Source organism: Apodemus sylvaticus, chromosome 1, assembly GCF_947179515.1.
Source record: "Apodemus sylvaticus chromosome 1, mApoSyl1.1, whole genome shotgun sequence".
In the NCBI taxonomy this organism is placed as follows: Eukaryota; Metazoa; Chordata; class Mammalia; order Rodentia; family Muridae; genus Apodemus; species Apodemus sylvaticus.
The window spans coordinates 20,138,151-20,157,609 of NC_067472.1; the positions used below are offsets into that span (position 1 = coordinate 20,138,151).

Here is a 19,459-nt window from a genome sequence, read left to right on the forward strand (position 1 = left end):
AAGGCCAAACATTTCTTACAGTTTCTTTTTGAAGTCTAACATTTGTCACCCTACAACTGGGAGGTAAGACTGGAGAAAGAGGCTTAGCGGCTGCTTATTTTCTCTTGAGGGAATGTAAGAAAAGGAAATGGAAAAACCAAATGACAAGTGTCTCTTGGGAAGTCTAAAGTAGTCTAGGTTTCCCAAGTGTAACTGGAAAATCAAAGGATGACTTTGAAAAGCTACTCCTGCGTATTATGTTCCTTGACTATATAAATTAAGTTACAATTGTTATAAACTGATACCATAGGAACTAAAAGCAAGTGTATACACACAAGTTTTGTAGTGATTACATTAGAAAAGTCATCCAGAGTCATGCGCCTATAGCTATATGGTCTTGCCTGTTACCTATGGCCTCCTGACATTTCTAGCAATGAAATTAGAACATCTGACAAGATGCAATTCATTGGTTTAAATACCAATTTCCTTCATCTATTGTTTTAAATGCCAGTAAGTCTTAGAGAAAATGGTGCCACCACTTTAAGTGCTCATATACTTTAAGGTCAATCATCCAACAGAGAATCTTAATTTATTGCTCTTTATATAAACAAAGTATAAATTGTGCTCAATGCAATTTTTGCCATATATAAATGCTATCTTCAGTTTGACTAGGCAAACTACTAAGTTAATGAGTAGGTTATGAAAAGGAAATGGAAAAACCAAATGACAGGTGTCTCTTGGGAAGTCTAAAGTAGTCTAGGTTTCCTATGTTTATAGGCTGAGAGATGCTGGAGCTTTTATTAATTTCGGAGAGACTGTTTAATCCATCTGAAAGTGAGCATATGAAGCTTGGAACACAAGGTAGCAATGGTTCAACACTAGTGAGGCTACAAACTGGGCTTCAGAGACAGAGAGACATTAAGATAAACATTCCCAAAAGTAAACTGAAGGGCTGGTGGGATGGTTCAACAGTTAAGAGCACCGACAGTTTTTCTGGAGGCCATGAATTCAAATCCCAGCAACCACATGGTGGCTCACAGCCATCCTTAATGAGAAACAAACAATAAAGAACCTATGGGCCAGAGCGAGGAGGGAATGGAGCAAGAGGGAGAAAGGGAATGGGGGTGGGGGGTAAATTGAAAACTCAACAATCTCATAGAAGTCCCTACATCTGTAAAAAGTTGTAAGAGTCTTGCCATTAGTATTAAAATAGAGGCATCCAGCCAACTGCTCAAGGCTTCATATAAATATTAGATCCATTATTACTCAATACCTTTATCTTCTACTAACTGGTACTTTTGTGTAATGAGTGCAATGTACAGTTGTTGATTTTTACTATTAGAAGTATGACAAATCCTACTTTTAAAAGATAAATGCCTAAGTATTAAGATATTAATATTACCACAAACAACCTAAATGTTTAATAAAGTCCCTATCAAACTGGTACTTCTTCCAGTGCCCCCTTCACACAGACTCATGTATCAAATGACGTCCAAGGAGGAAATAGAGGTCCCTGGTCCTGAAAATGCTTGTTACAGCATTGTAGGGGAATACCAGGACAGAGAAGTAGGATGGGGGTGATAGGAGAATGGGCAGAGGGAAGAGGGCTTAGGGAACTTATGGGGAGGGGGAAACCGGGAAAGGGAAAATCATTTTGGGTGTAAACAAAGAATATTGAAAATAAAACGTTAAAAAAAAAAAGACTTTAATATTTTTCTTGCTTAAAAGTACATTGCTTAATGACTGAATGAAGTAATTTTACCAATTAATTTTCTTGAAACTACCTTTTTGTTGTTGGTATGGCTAGAATACTCTGAAGAGTAATCTAAATGAGGAAGTTCTAGGAACAAGTTCTGGGCAACAAGTCTTAATACTTTTACTTAATACTTAATACATTCTTGTTGAATTCTTGACAACTGTGACTCCTAACATTACGCTAAGTGTTTCCTAACTTCCACCACAGTTTGTAGCTAATTTCCTGTTGGTTTTCTTAACATCTTGCCTAATTCAGCCTGCTTTTTTTAAAAAAACCTTTACTTATGTGTATACGCTTGTCTGTATATGGGTATATGCACATAGGAGAGGGGGTTGTTCCAGCAAAGTTCAGAAGAAACTGTTGGAGTCCCCGAGAAGTTACAGGTGGTTGTGTAGTCCGACATAAGTGCCAAAAGTGAATCTGGGTCCTTTGCAAAAGCCATATAAAATCTTTATTTGAGCCATGTCCCATCTTAATTTCTTCCTCTCCAGCTTTTCCTAAAACTATAAAAAGCGATCAAGCGTCCAGTGTGCTCCAAAAATCTTGTCTTAAATTCTTCACCTATTCATTTTCTGCTCTTGTTTTCTTCATTACTCTTTAATTGCTTGAAAGATTAATAAACATACATCCATTACTTAACATCTACAACCATCTCGTTTCTCATTAATGCTATCAGACTTAATAGTCTAGTTTCTACAATCAGTAATCTTGGTATGCTATTTTCTTAAAAGTATATTTTGGGGCACTTGTTCACCTCATTAAGGTCTGCTCAATTCTGAGAAATGACCAGGTGCTTATGTTACTAGAATAAAAAGAAAAGACTTTGTACTTTGGAACCACGTGGAACCTGGAAGATACTGGATGCAAAGCAGGTGACCCTTTTAATCTACTGTTCTTTTCAAAGTGATTTTTTTTTTCTACTTCCTAAAACGGAAGGTCCTCTGCAGGCCTCAGATTTATCTTAAATATATCATTTACTTCAAAATGCAAGTTTCCATCCTGTATACCGTATTACAATTCCATTTACACAACTCTTCTCACTGGAGATTTCCAATTGCATTCTTATTTTTGCTATAAAATACTTCATAAAAGTGAAGAGGTCAAAGTTCTTGACATAATAAGAATAAAAAGATCATATGTTGGGCTGGAGAAATAGCCCAGGGGTTAAGAACATGTATTACTCTTCTCAGAAGTACTCGAGTTAATTGCTAGCACCTAAATAAGGTGACTAAGTGTTGTGGATAGGCCTGGTGCTGTTCTTGTGAACAATTCCCCTAATGAGTAAAGGAGCCAATCACTGGGTGAGTAGGTGGGACTTCCAGGTTGGACCCGAAGAAGAGAGGAAGCAGGAAAGAGTGAGGCCTCCTTTTAGAACCAGAACAGCAAAGGGGTAAGATGTGGCTGCTAGAGTTTCCAGGGATTATGGCAGGTCTGCAAGGATTTGCCACCAGAAGAATCAGATTTAAATAAGGCTTAGATTTTAGTTGTTGCGCCCAGAAATTGAGTTAGCATTGTTTCTGAACTAAGTTGTGTTGTGTTTTCCTTCGCGGTGGCTTATCTGGGTCCAAGAGAGAAAGGTACAGTGGCAAAGTATGGGTTTGCCAGATGTGTACCACAAAAGCCATGGGGAATTTGAAGCACAGGGTTTGCGTGACAGTGACACGCCACTGGGAACTTAGCAAGCTGGGTGGAGCTCTGAGCAAGTGATGTCCACTAATCTCCAGTGCATGGCCAGCCAGGTCAACAGGGAACAAGCTGGTTCTACTTTCTTAGTATTTCACTCAACAACTAACAACTGCCTATAATTTCAGCTCTAGGAGATCCAATGCCTCTGGTCACTACTGCCAATGCACAACACACTCATATACACATTATTCTTTGAAGAATTGTATGCTGTGGCTGCTAAGAAACCAATAATAGCTGGAGAGATAGTGCAGTGGTTAGGAGCACTTGCTCTTGCAGAGGATCTGGGTTCAATTCCCAGTACCTATATGGCAGCTCACAACCATCCATAAACCACCCATTGGATCAGTTTTAGATGATCCAATGCCCTTTTCTGACCCTAGCAGGCATGAACATCATGCATAGACAAACATGCAGACAAAACACTGATACGTACATGCAGGCAAAACATTTGATACATATAAAAATGAATCAATCTTAAAAGAATAAAAAAATTTAAAAAGCTCAACAGACTAACAGGTTAATCTGTGAAACTGTAAGGAAAAGTAAAATGTATGCTAGTTTTGCTGAAGTTACAGCCACGATATATCAGAATATTTAGTTGAGGCAGGAAAGGCATTAATTTGATGACTGGAAGCCATGAAAGCCAGCATTCTGATTGTTACAAGTTTGGTTACTATCATTAAACTATAGGCCTTTATACACACATACACACATACATACAAAACAACAGCAGCAACAAAAAAAGAAGATACAAAACAAAACACAAGTGTACATACAAGACTCACTACCAGCAGTGATTTCAGGCTTTCACCAGAGGTCTTACAATACATTCCTCTAGAAAGAAGGACCATTGTAACCTACAGATGAATTATCAGTTCCATTTCCCAAAGATAGTTAGCTACTTTGTGATTTTTTTAACCTACTGTAAGTAAATATAAAAGCTGTATGTTATCCATTCTACTACCCTTATTATTCGCTAAAATTTCTATTACCTCAAATTAAAAAACAAAACACAAAACATCCACCTTTCTCAAACAGCCATTGCTTCTGCTTTTCCAGATGTACTCTACATCATCTTATCATAAATTCAAGACTCCAGGAACAAGCACAACATTGTTACATAGTGAGTATTACCATATTTTCTTAGTCTTTCCTTTCTTTTAATTTCATTTTACAGATGTTAGTTTCAAAGTAGTGGGTTTATTTCTCAACTCTAATCTTTCTCAGAAAAGATGCTACAAATGCCTGCAAAGAGTCCCAGAGCATAATCATTTTCAATATAATTCAACAAAGGATATATACAGAATGTTACATTACTTAGGCTCCTTCATTTCCTGTCATCCAGTACTAGACGGCTCTCTTGAAAACAAATAAATCAAGGAGATTGAAGGTGTAGAATGAAAAAAGCAGACTCTTAGAACCAGCTGAGCTGTCAAATAGAAACCTCCATCTGGGGAGTTGGTCATAACTTCAGATCCCCAAAACCCATGAAAAAGCCAGGAGTGGTCAGTGCACACCTGAAATGTCTGCGGTGAGGTAGATCCTAAGGGCTCACTGGCCAGCTACTCTGGGGGATAGCAGTGACATTCAGGTTCAGTGAGACCTTACAAATTATAAAGGGGAGAGCAATAGAGGAAGACATCCAAAGTCAACCCTCTGGCCTCCATATGTGTACACAAACATAGCTGAGTAAACCTGCACACATATGTGCACACACATGCATACATCCTTCTCCTCATAGAAAAATATTCCAGTTAGAAACCCAACTAAAAACTGCAAAACTGGAGTAGGGGAAGATAAAATCTGGAGTGTAAACAAAAGATAAAAACCAAAATCAAAACCAAAACCAAGACCCTGCAAAACTGGGGCTGGAGAGATGGCTCAGTGGTTAAGAGCACTGACTGCTCTTCCAGAGGTCCTGAGTTCAATTCCCAGCAACCACATGGTGGCTCTCAACTATATGTAATGGGGTCCAATCCACTCTTCTAGTGTGTGTCTGAAGACAGCTGCAGTGTACTCATATAAATAAAAAATTTTTTAAAAAAACTGCAAAATGACCAAAAACAATGAACAAAAACATCTTTTTTAAATGATACATTATTTCATGTCTTATCTGTTTTCTCCTAAGAATATTAAGACAGTATTTTATCCTTATACATTAACAGAAAACTCTCAATCATATTACAGTAACATACTGATCCATCACTCAGCAGATAATGGCTCTCTTCCCAATTCTAATATGAAAAGAAAACAACTGTTTCTCCTTCTCTTCTACCACAATTCCTATTAAATGATTTGATCAATAGCTAACATCCAATATATACACACATAAATGCAAACAAACAGAATTTAAATAAACATCTACCCCATCTACCCCATCTACAGGCTACCCTTAACAATGCCGCTTTATCCTATACTCTTTCTTTTTTTAAGTATAGAATAGAGTTTATTAAGTGCATGGGGAGGGGAGTTAGGAGGGTAGAAGTGACAGAGAAAGGCAGAGAGAGAAACAGGGAAGAGCAGAGGGAAAGGAGAGCTGAGGGAAAGGGAAGGGAAGGGATAGGAGGAGGGAAGGGGAGGCAAGCCATGAGAGAGAGGGGAGGAGAATGCGGAGGGATGGGGAAGGGAGAGAGAGGACAGAGCAAGAGCAAGAAGGCAAGAGTATCTGCACTCTTTCAAAAAAACCTTCTCATTTATTTAACAAAGTATACCTTTGTAGATATTAGAAGGAATGATTTTCATGGAGAAAACAGGAAAAAGATACCACTAATATATGTAAGAAGTTCTTAAACTACCACACAATAGCATTCAGATGTCAAAAGCTACTTTTTGATAATAACCAGCACAACAGTAGTACAGACAGACAAAGAAGATATAAGCATGGCTACCTTCAACAGCTGAAATAAAGGCAAAAACAAATACTCAAAACTTTCAGAAAAGAGGGGAAAGAACAAGGCATACTATCAACTGACAAATAACTGTATGAATTACATTCATTACAATCCTATGAAAGAGGAAACAGCCTATGAGTGTGTGCACCATCCTAGAACAGCAGAGCATAAACAAAGCAAAAGATTTTCAAGCTACAGAAGGTACTTAATATTCCTAATATTAGAAAAAGGAACAGGCTTTTTGTTCAATTCAAATTATGTTATTTCAGCAGTCCAGAAATAATACTAGAGGTAAAGTTTGGGGATGAACTAAAGTTATTATACAGCAGAAAGAAGAAAACAGGGCTGGAGAGATAGCTCAGTGGTCAAGTGCACTGACTGACTGTTCTTTATAAAAAATAAATCCTTAAAAAAATCAGAATGTTCCCTAGACTTTGCAGCAGGAAACTGTGGGAAACAGGACAACATGAAAGCAAGGCAGGATGGCAAACCCCCTGAGTTCTCAGCAACTGAAAAGTTTCCAGAGCAAAAGCCTGTTTGTTTTTTTGTGTTGTTTTGTCTTGTTTCCTTAAGGCAATAAAACAGAAAACACAAAGATTGAGCTACTTTCTAATTAAAGATAAACAGCATTCATGGCCAGTTATTATAAAGAAACACTTGAAACAGAAACTAAGTCTTAAGTCTACACAAATTACTAACTACTAACTTTTTGTAACACAAATGATTATTTCTTGAATTACCATACACTTTATATTTAAGATAAATGTAACAGTTTGAGAAACAGTCAATTCTTCTGTCTAAATATATATAAGATAACGGTATGTTGGGACATAAGATTTCTTAATAGGCTAATCAACACACTAAAAACAGTTTAAACTGAAAAGCTAGCTAATAGCAAATCTTTTGTAAACAAGCAACCAAATTTTCCTTTTCCTGTAAATCTTCCAATAAAATGATTAAAAAACTTTTAAAGAAACTAAAATACCATACTAGACAATGTCCTAAGCCTCTCAGTTACCTTTACTTTATGTCTTCTCAAGCAACAGAACAGACAATTTTCATCAAAAGCCCAATCAGAAATGCTTTCAGGTTCACACTCTGCAAAAGTAAGAAAAAAAGTTTTAATAATCATAAGCCAGAATTTTTCAGAAAATAAAACAGAGCTAACTTCAAAACTATTGTATAGCTTATGAAAACCTCATTAAAAAGGTAGGTATTTCACATTATCTTTAAATTCTTTTATTTTCATCAAACTCACACATACTCTCCTCACAGCCACACCTTGGAATTCCTTCCACTATGCCCTCCAGGCCACGTCTGACTTAAAACTCTAAAAAGAAAATTCTTCACTCAATTTCTAGCTGCTCATTAGTTAATTGTGCTAACTCCACGTATGCTAACAGTATAAACTAAATGCAAACATGCTGCCCTCAATGCAGTTTAACACTTACAGAACTGAGTAAGAGACCTAAATCACCAGATTGTAAAATACCAGAAATATTTTGAATACCTTTAAATAAACTGAGATCTTTTAATAATGCAGGTCCAAACAGCCCTTCAAGAATACTTTCAAATCCTGAAAGGATAAAAAAAAAAATGAATAAATAAAATCCATCATCACAATATTCATTGAAAAATACTGCTTTCTTCTGGTTTGCAGAATCACTGGTTGTAATACTGAAGGGATGCTCGGGAAATGGTCCCTGAGAATCTAAAAGGGGGTGTCTGCATTTTGCTAATGATTCACACAACGAAGATTCAAAGTACATTCAAGAACAAGACAGAACAGAAACTAGAAATAACCAAGGAAGAATGGAGGTTCACAGCCTCTACATCTACAAAACGTTACAGAAATGGGGTTCTGACAAAGCGCCTTTCCCGATGAAGTATCATGCTTTGGACTGTCCATAACCTTTCTGGAATAATCTAAACAGTCCCCTTTTTTCAGCATAACAGTTGATACATAAATTTTTCTCAGGTTAATAGTTTCTAAAGAAAATTCTCAAAATCAGTTTTCTTCTCTCACAATATTTTAGAAGGCAAAGTCGTAAATTATTTCACAACACAGTATTAACTAAGTCCATTTTTAAAAAATAAAACTCACTAGGTACACAAAGAGAAAAAACCCGAGGAAAAAAACATAGCTGTACAAAATTGTTCAAAAACATTGAATCCTTTATCAGTATGAAAGTAAAAGAAAACCAGGCTTTCTAACTGACTACATCAAATACTGTTACGTACTTAATGAAAAACAATTAAATGTCTTGCTGTTGTGTGTTATGAAACAAAGAGAAAAACCTAAGAGAGAATAGTGAAATCTACAGAGGTTTTAAAACAAGAAGAAAAAAAATGTCAAGGACCTGACTATAAAGTTCAAATACTTATTACAAATGATCTGAGAATCCATATGTACTTTAACTCTGACCTTTAGAAAGAATTAATATCATACACATTTGGTATACATTATTAGTTTCCAAATGCATAGAAATATTAATGAATTTAGAAAGCAAAAGAGGACAGGAAAGATGGCCTTTTGAGGGGCTGGAAGGATGGCTCAACTCCTCTTCCCTGGGACCAGAGTCTGATTCCTGGACTCTGTATGGAGGCTCTTAATTGTCTCTGAGTAACACCAGTCCCAAGGGATTCAATGTCCTTTTTGGCCTCCAAAGGCAGTGCATGCACACGTACACAGACACAGAGGTAGGCAAAATACATATACAATTGAAATTAAAAGTAAAAGACAGACTTCAGAAACAGTACTATCTTGCTAGATTGATAATAAAAATAATATTGTAATTAAAATGTCTTTGCCCTACTTCCTATAAACCTCTAATTTTCAATACAGTAACTGCTGAAGTTTGTAGTGTAATTAGAGTTGATTTTTATATTATTTTTAAACTGCAACTTTTTGATTTATCATTAGAAAGCAATTATTTTTCAATTTTATTTCTTGATATCAAATTATCCTAAAGGTATCCACAAAATTAATACTAATTAATTACTCACTAATCAAGCATCTATTTACCTAATGTAATTAATTACTGTGTCCTCTTGTTCTTCCAAATATTAGAAAAGAAGAAAGGCCTTGAGTTAGGAGTTGTAGAGGTAGTAGAGAGGGGGTGGTGGTGCAATAATCGGGATTAATGGCCAGATACTATTTATCTTTAACCCTGGAAAGTATACATTCTCAGTAACAGCTAACCTCTGTTCCTTTAAGAATCTTAGAATGTATTATATTACATAACTAAAAATCCAGCTGGTTTGGTAGTTCTTACATGAAAGATCAATCTAATATTTTCACCTGTGTTTATATAAAATTATAAGAAATTCTAAACTCCCATAGTAAGTCAAATTTTATTTTTAAAACAGGGTTTCTATAAATAGCCCAGGATAATATCCTCTGGTTCTCTTCTCTCAATCTCCAGAGTGCAAAGGTTACAACTGTGTACCACCATGTCATGGCTGTCCTCAGTTTCCAAAAAGGAAAAATGTAAATACAGCAAGAAATACTAGGAAAGTAGAAAGGGGGAAAGGCAGCAACAGCTTGGGGGATAATAATTCAAAACCTACAAAGAACAAAATCTGAAATAGGTCAACTGAGAAAGAAATTCAGTAATACATAACCATTAGGAAAAAAATTACAGAACAAAGAACAGAGTGGCCCAGCACTCTAGAGGCAGAAGGCAGGCAAATCTCTGGCTGAGGCCAGAGGGAACTGCAGGACAGCCAAGGCTACATAGAGAAACTCTTGTCTCAAAACAAAACCCCAAATCCAAAAACAAACAAACAAACAAACAAACAAACAAGTAGGGTAGAGGGTGCGGAGGAGTGCCTGCTGGATGATCTGTGCCTGCAGCCAGCATTCAAGAGGTTACACGACAGGAACACCCCAAGTTCAGAGCTATGCTACACAGCGAGTTTCACACCCAGACTAGGCTCCTGACTAGAGTACTATATTGGGGGTGGCGGTGGGGGAGTAGGGACTCAGACAAAAATGAACAAGCAGTCAATAACACAACAAATTTAGTCAAAAGATTTTGCCACCACTAATTTTGTTCTAAAAAGTAACCATATATAAGTCATTTCTCTTCTGTTCACTTGCCAAAACACAGTGAACCTTACAAATATGCACTGCACACTATAAATCTTTATTTTACTGTTCTCTGTTCACTGGATATTAGCACTATTCAGTTTTACTAATAATAAATATCGAATTTAGCAGTTGCATAGCAACACTGAATTATCTCACATGCTATGCTTGACATTAACAAAAGGCAAGAACAAAGACACTCAAAAATTCATACCAAGATTTCATAGAAAAGCCAGGAAGAAAGATAACAAAGTACTATAATGAAAAAATATTGTATTCCCCAACCATCTTGGTGGCTGATCCTTTTTTGTTTTGTTTTGTTTTTTGTTTGTTTGTTTGTTTGTTTTTGTTTTTCGAGACAGGGTTTCTCTGCATAGCCCTGGCTGTCCTGGAACTCACTCTGTAGACCAGGCTGACCTTGAACTCAGAAATCTGCCTCTACATCCCGAGTGCTGGGATTAAAGGTGTGTGCCACCATGCCTGGCTAGGTGGCTGATCTTGATTGGGGGGCCATCTCATACCTAAGGCAGAAAGGCACTGGCTGCAAAGATGAAAAAGTCTCTGGAGTCAATCAACCCTAGGCTCCATCCTGTTATGGAAGGTGGGAAGTATATACGGGGAAGACGGAAAGTGGCTACCTAAGATAATTGCTTTGATTAAATCTGAAACAGAATACTATGCCATGTTGGCTAAAACTGATGACTATCACCACAGTGTGAAGAAAACACTAGAGTGTACACACTGGCTGCCACTGACCCAGGTGACTCAGGTGATTCTGGTTATTTAATAATTAGAAACCTGCCAGACAAATAAAAAGTACATCAGGAAAGTTTTCCTTTAATAGAACTTTGCCAGAGCTCCTTTTACAAAAAAAAAAAAAAAAAAAAAAAAAAAAAAAAAAAAAGTAAGGAATACTGTTCACTGCAACTGTGCACAAGCAGTAGCCTAAGAATGGCTCCAGCACACTGGCAAGGAAGGTGTTCAAAGGGAGTTTTAGCAGCTGAACTTGCGGGTGTTTAAGGGGCTTATTTTTGGTTTAAAAAAGATGAACTCAAGCCAAGATTGCAGGCAAACAAAGAATAAGACATTTCTCTTCATTTTGTAAGTTTATTACACATTCACTGAACCGTCTGAAATTTTTGGCAGCATTAGAAAGAAAACTCAAAAAAAATAGTTGAATAGCAAAATTAAGAATTTGGTCACTAATCAGTTTATTTTTACAAGCCACACACAGAACTAAAATTCCAAAGTTGATACAGATGAAGCTTTAATACTTGAAGCAAAATATAAGTTGTACTTCAGGTCTTACTCTTTTGGCTTGAAAGAGTTGACTCAAGTTATGTTTACTGTGCTATCAATACACTTTTGTTTATGCTACTGAAAAAAAAAAGGCACACTGAATAGGCTGTCATGCTGTCACAGTCAATCACTAGGATTTTTAAAGTACCTTTATGTAGACTGTTACACATTTTAAAACCTGTCTCAGAGGACTTGACTACTTGCAAAGAAGTCCTAATCAGCATCACAACTGGTCTCAAACCCTGTCTCTAAGTCTCTTTACTACAGCTTTCAGTGTCTACAGATTCTACTTAAAACACCAAGATAGTAGTACTTCATTGGTTCTTTAAAGTTCACACTGTGTAAGAACAAACAAGTCCTCCCTGCAACCCCACATCCAACAATAAAATCATTTTATAAATCTGAAACAATCTCCTTTTCTAGGGTATTTCCCAACACAATTCTGCTCAGATTTTTTTGTTTCTGTTTTTTAACTATGTTCAATAATCATTTCTCTTTGCTAATATTTTCCCGTCTGTTTCTCACTTTTGTCTAAATAAAAGTATCAATCTCCTTCAAAGTATTCTTTAATCCACTTCAATAAATATTTCCTTAACCAAAATACGTTAACTTGAGACCCTCCAGTGGCCCAAGGCGGACCCTGAGCAGCTAGAGTGTGCAGACGAGGTATCACAGCTCTCCTATGCCTCTGGCCTCCACTTCCTCCCTTCACTTACTAAGATCCTTGCTCCCTTTAAATAGGAAAGCATAATGCCAAACGCCTCTTCTCTGTCACACGTACAAGCATGGCAGAAGTACTTTACAAAATACAACTGCTGTGCGCTAAGTCTTGTGCGTTGGTCTTTCTTTTCACTTGTATCTTTTTCCCCAACTAAAGCTAACATCCCAGAGGCCTAGGAAGAAGCCTCCCACTTCCTAGAAGGTTCATAAACTACAGGTTCTTAAGCTTCATTGTTAGGCTCCGATTTCCTCCAATAATTCTAAAAAACAAGACAGACCAAAATTTCCCACAAATGCCTCCCTTTGATCTGAATCACAATCTGGACCATTTTTTTTTTTATTTCCAAAGGATAAAAAATAGATTATAAAAAAATAACATGGCAAGAATATATCAAATACATAGCCAATTAAGGTCAGCTTGTTTCCTTTTATACAAATATTAATCTTGAAAATATTTTATTAAATGATAAGGGCCAAAAGATCTAACACCTCTGAACAATATAAATGTGGTTGGTTCTTATTAAAATGTAAGATTGTACAAATATTCCTTCATGGAATGTCTCTTTAATGGTGCTGGAGAGATAGCTCAGTGGTTAGAAGTACTTGTTGCTCTTACAGAGGACGCAGATTCAGTTCCTGGCACCCACATTGAGGCTTAAAATTATTTGACTGAAACTATTTGACTTTAGTTTCAGAAGATATGATACACCAGGTACACATGTGGTACACTTAAGATACATGCAGACAAAATAATATACACATACATAAAATCTTAATATATATGTTATAGTATCAAACTAATTCAATGCAATCCCCATCAAAATTCCAATGATCTTCACAAAATTAGGAGGAAAAGGTCCAAAAATTCCCAAGGAAGCGAAAAAGACCACATATAACCAATGAAATCCTAACCATGAAGAATACTATTGGAGGTATCACCAATACCCAATCTTAACTGACAAAGACAATATTGTACTGGCACAAAAACAGGCACATAGACCTGGAACAGAACAGAGGTCCCAGAAATAACACAGCACGGCTGTGGCTACCTACTTTTTGGTAAAGTATCAAAATATATACTTAATTTAAAAAATAGCCTGGAGAGATGGCTCAGCAGTTAAGAGCACCAACTGCTCTTCTGAAGGTCCTGAGTTCAAATCCCAGAAACCACATGGTGGCTCACAACCATCCATAATGAGCTCTGACGCCCTCTTCTGGAGTGTCTGAAGACAGCTACAGTGTACTCAAATATAATAAATAAATACATCTTAAAAAAAAATAGTCTATTTAATACCAGAGTGAAACAAGGCTTTTATGTGTTAGCCTGTACAAAAATCAATTCAAAATGGATTGAGCACTTTAAAGCCTCAAATTCTGAAACTTTTAGGGAAAAATACTTCAAATAAGTATAGGCAAGAACTTTCTGCATAGAACTCCAATATTATATGTACCACAAGAAAATACTCTCAAGATTTGACAAATAAAATTATATAAAACTAAAAAGGTTTTGCATAGTTCAGAAAACATGAACAAAATGAACAGGCTCTACCTTGCTACATTTCAAACAGGGACTTAATATCTAGAATACAGAATGAGGCCAGGCATGGTGGCGCATGCCTGTAATCCCAGTACTTGGGAGGGAGAGGCAGGCGGATTTCTGAGTTCGAGGCCAGCCTGGTCTACAGAGTGAGTTCCAGGACAGGCAGGACTACACAGAGAAACCCTGACTCAAAAAACCAAAAAAAAAAAAAAAAAAAAAAAAAGAAAGAAAGAAAGAATGAGCTATAAAAATTAAAAGACACATATACACATAAACCAAACTGCCAATCACTAATTAGAAGAACGAACTGTTCATGCTCTGCAAATTAAATCACTGAAATTCCATCTCACTACATTGAGAACAGCTATACCAAAAATAAAATAAAGTAAAAATACAAGAAACCAAACCAAACCAAACAAACAAACAAAAAGCAAAAAGAAAGAAAAAAACAAAAACAAAAACAAAAACAAAAACCCGAGAATGTTGACAGGAAAAAAGAACCCACATTCACTCCTGAAATGGGAGAATAAACAGGTCTCGCATCTATAAAAGTCAGTACAGAGGTTTCTCAAACAACAAAACAGAACTACTTTATGACTCAGGGATATCACAACCAGACATACACCCCCAGGAGGCTACGTCCTACCAGAGATGCCTATGTGGCCATGTCCACTGTGGTTCTATTCACAATAAATGAAGAAATAAATGGAATCAGTCTAGATATCCATCCACTGATAAATGGATAACGTGTAGTCCAAGAAAAAATTTTTTACCTGCAAAGAAAAATGAAACTGTGAAACTTGTAGGATGAATGTACAAATTAAGTGAGTTAGTCCATGTTCAGAAAGGCAAATAATACATGTTTCTTCTCATACATGGGTCCTAGTTAGTGTGCACATATTGGTAGAGGTTATGAACCTAGAAAAGATGGAAGGAAGGAAGGAAGGAAGGAAGGAGTGGGGACAAATTATTATGCATATGACTTTGTGTGCTAATCTTAGAATTAAAAAGATAGCACTGGAGAGGCAGTTCAGAGGCTAAGAACACTGGCTCTTCTTCCAGAGGACCTAGTTCTGACTCCCAAAACCCACAAACAAACATCTGTAACTCCAGTCCCAAGGGATCCAATACTCTCTTTTAGCCTCCACAAGAACCAGGCAAGAAAATAGTGCCTAGGCATACATGCAGGCAAAACTAAATGCCATACACATAAACTTACAAAAATGTATTACCAAATATTTTTTAAAAAAAATAAAAGAATTTACATCATATTAAAAAATAAAATATTAAGGCTGGAGAGCAGGCTCATCTGTTAAGAACACATATTCTTGCAGAGGACCCTGGTTCCTAATACCACATGGTAGCTCAAAACAACCTGTAACTCCAGTTCTAGGGAATCCACCCCTTTTTTCTGACCTCAGGCACCAGGCACACATGTAGTACTTAATACATACATGCAGGTAAGATACTCATACATATAAAGTGAAATAATTATTTGAAAAATAAAATGTATGCCTTGCCATTAAAACACTTAAAATTTGGTGGCAAGATGGATCAACTGGTAATGGGACTTGCAACTGAGTTCACACACAGAGTGTTTAAAAACAAACAAAACTCTTAAAACCACAATCAGTTCCACTCTTCCTTTCAGATCTGTGGGTGGAGCTGCCGCTGCAGCCATTCAAAGTTTTGTGAAGACCCTTATGGGAAGACCATCAAGCTCAAGCTCAAGGCTGAGCCCTCGGACACTATAGAAAATGTAAAGCCCAACATCCAGAATGAGGAAGCAGTTCCTGCTGAGGCTGATCTCTGCTGGTAAGCAGCTGGAAGCTGGCCGCACTTTGACTACCACATCCAGAAGGAGTCTACCCCTTCATCTTGTGTGGAGACTTCGTAGTGGTGCTAGGAAAAGGAAGAAGTCTTACACCACTCCCAAGAAGAATAAGCATAAGAGGAAGAAGGTTAAGTTGTCTGTGCTGAAATACTGTAAGGTGGGTGACAATGGCAAAGTTAGCTGACTTTGTAGAGTGTCCTTCTGATGAGGGCAGTGCTGGGGTTCTCCTGGGTGACATTGACAGGCAAGTGGGTGACAGTGACTGTGGCAAGTGTTGTTTGACTTACTGCTTCAAAAAACCAGAAGACAAGTAGTTGTGTTTGAGTTAATAAAAAGAAAGAACTCCGCCTTTAATCCCAGCACTTTGAACTTCTGAGTTCAAAGCCAGCCTGGTCTACAAAGTAAGTTCCAGGACAGCCAAGGCTACACAGAGAAACCCTGTCTCGGAAAAAAAAAAAAAAAAGAGGAGGAGGAAAAGAAAAAAAGAAAAAAGAAAAAAGAAAAAAAAAGAAGAAACTTGAAAAAAAAAAACCCAAAACCATAATCAAATCAAAATTAAGATTTCAGCTATCGTGCATGTACTGACAACTCACCAGTGTCGAAATCTTCCTCTAGATCTTGTTTCTAATAGCCCACTATACACTGTGTACCAAGACATCATAATTCAGTTGTTTTCAACCTATGTGTGTGTGTGTGTGTGTGTCTGTCACATATATGTGTATCAGATATCCTGCACATCAGTTATTTTTTATTCAAAACAGTAGCAAAATTACAGTTATGAAGTAGCAACGGAAATAATTTTAAGGATGGTAGTAACCATACCATGAGGAACTTTAAAAAAGGGTTGCAGTACTTCGAAAAGCTCGATATTCCTCTACCTTTCCCTTTTCTTCACTACCGACTCTTCCTTTTTTCCTTAGTATGAAAGTGGCATCATGAGGGTCACTCAGGTTAGAAATATCAGTCAAATTTCAGTGGTGGTAGTGCACACCTTTAATCCACCACTAGATGGGCAGAAGCAGCTGGATCTCTGGATTCAAGGACAGTTTGGTCTACAGAGTGAGTTCCAGGACAGCCAGGGCTACACAGAGAAAGCCTGTCTTGAAAAATCAAAACAAACATTAAGAATTCTATTCATCTTATTTCAATCCCCACTTTTTCAGGATGGTAAGTCACTTGATAGCTGCATGCGACCCTTTAAACCCCACAGCTGAAGAAAATCAAGTTGTCGCTGACTGCCATGTGTAAGCCACTGCAGGTAAAGCCTGGACTAACCCAGACACATAACACACCAAAAGAGACAGTATTGAATAAATAAACAGTTCAAATTCATTTTTTCTTTCCCATCCCTGACTTCTGACTGTTACTATCCCTTTCCCTAACAACTACAAGGCCATCCATAACTGCAGCTATCATTAAGTCTTTTTCCTCACTTGGTCTAATGCAGTGGGTCTCAACCTTCCTAATGCTGTGACCCTCTAATACAGTTCTCATGTTGTGCACCATAGAATTATTTTGTTGCTACTTTATAGCTATATTTCTGCTACTGTTATAAATCATAATGTAAATATGTGATATGTGATTCATGGGGGTCTTGACCCATGGGTTGAGAACCACTGGACTAACACAAAACTCCTTCAAGGTACTTCATTATCCATCAGAACAGAATCTTCTGAGGAATATTTGAAACAAGTACTATTACTACCTATGACAGGTAAAGACAGCAAAGCATGTCCTTTTCAGTCTGTCCATTTCAACCCAACATCTCTTTTGTTTTTTACACATGGTCTCACTATATATAGTTCTGGCCGGCTTATCTCTGCTTCCCAAATGCTAGAATTAAGGATATATACCACCACTCCTAGTTTAGAGTCTTACTATTTCTCTACTAGAATTGAACCACATTGTGATCTTCATTCTTTCTAAATGTTCCACTGGCAATACTGAAAACTTGATGTTTCTGGACAACTTGCAGGATCCTGGTCTGTCCCTGCTCCCTTTGATCTGACCCCGCCCACCCTTACTTTTAGTGCCCACGAACTAGGCTCGGACTGCACTGATTCGCCTCCAGACACATCAGGGCTTCCACACCTTCTGAAATATGTTCTGTCCTTTGACTAAAATCTTCTTTCTTCAATCTTCAATCAAGTAATTTACATCATACTCTTACCTTACAAGGCCCAGATCAAAGTTTAAAACATCCTCATCAGTGTTGATTCTGTTCTATATGTAATGAATGTCTTAAGGTTTCTCCTGCTGTCTTAAACATCACAACCAAAACCAACTTGGTGAGGAAAGGGATTCATTTCACTTACACCTTCAAATCAGTTGACCACTGAAGGATGGAACCTGGAGGCAGAAACTGATGCAAAGGCCACTGAGGAACAGACCTGCTTTTCATGGCTTATCCAGCTCACTGTCTTACACAATCTAGGACCAGCTGCCTAGGGCTGGCACTACCCATAGTGACCTGGGTACTTCGCATCAACATTAATCGAGAAAATGCACCACAGACTTGTCCACAGGCCAATCTGATGGGAGTACTTTCTCAACTGAGGTGCCTTTTTTCCAAATGGATATGTCAAATTGGCATAAAACTTGCCAACACAATAAACAACACTTTAAATTATTATTGGTATTTAATCCACTACATTAAGAGCAAAGAAAATGGACAGGCAGTGGTGGCACATGACTTAAATTCCAGCATTTAGGAGGCAGAGGCAGAGGCAGGCAGATTTCTGAGTTTGAGGCCAACCTGGTCTACAATGTGAGTTCCAGGACAGCCAGGGCTACACAGAGAAACCCTATCTCAAAACCAAACCAAACAAACCAAAAAAAAAAAAAAAAAGAAAGCTGGGAAGATGGCTCTGGGGTCTGAATACAGCTACAGTGTAGTTACATATAATAAATAAATAAATCTTTTTTTTAAAAAAATGGTTAAAGAACAAAGAAAATGAAGCATATTCACATCTTAGCATCAACCTGCCTAATTAAACTACAGTCCCTCAATAAGCATTCAACAAATAAATGCATACATTAAAATAATGCAAATATATCTATTCACTCTAATACCTAAATCCTTATATTAGTTTTGAGTGGCTTAAGAAGTTTTACAATAGGGGCTGGAGAGATGACTCAGTGGTTAAGAGCACTGAGTACTCTTCAGAAGGTCCTGAGTTCAAATCTCAGCAACCATATGGTGGCTCACAAACATCTGTAAAGAGATCTGATGCCCTCTTTTGGTGTGTCTGAAAACAGCTACAGTGTACTTACATATAATAAATAAATAAATCTTAAAAAGAGAGAAGTTTTATAATAAGACTTTACAATAACAATTCTATTTTGTTTATCTGGCATGAAAATTTGAAGTAATAGCAAAGAGAACAGAAGGGGCAACTGATATCTGATGAAGAGAGATGCCTTTCTAGACCGGGCCGACCTAGTCTCCCTATCTAAAAACCAACTCAAAATGAAGCTTTTGTTTAATCAAAAACAGAACTGCTTTTTATACAGCTTACTACTATACATTGTATACAATAAATGTGATCACAGTAAACCTAAAAACAAACCAGGAAAAACAAAGCTCAATAAAAACAGTGCTAATAATAAATTCAAGAGAAAAGGACTATATATTTATCAGATGGACTATTTTCCAAGTAAATTT

At 37.1% G+C, this 19,459-nt stretch overlaps 1 protein-coding gene and 1 pseudogene across 5 annotated transcripts in view; one reads left to right on the forward strand and one right to left on the reverse strand.

Annotated features, from left to right (window-relative positions):
* Lcor (ligand dependent nuclear receptor corepressor) overlaps window positions 1-19,459 on the reverse strand; it is a 105,759-nt gene that overhangs the window by 54,344 nt on the left and 31,956 nt on the right. For all 5 annotated transcript variants that reach the window (XM_052186002.1, XM_052185985.1, XM_052185994.1 and 2 more), the window contains exons 3-4: window positions 7,823-7,888; window positions 7,331-7,410 (exon numbers count right to left, since the gene is read on the reverse strand). Coding sequence is in view for 4 of the 5 variants with exons in the window: in XM_052185985.1 (XP_052041945.1) it covers window positions 7,331-7,410; window positions 7,823-7,888 (146 nt within the window). In the remaining variant the exon portion in view is untranslated. The remainder of the gene's footprint in view (window positions 1-7,330; window positions 7,411-7,822; window positions 7,889-19,459) is intronic.
* LOC127684388 (ubiquitin-40S ribosomal protein S27a-like) lies at window positions 8,009-16,109 on the forward strand (annotated as a pseudogene).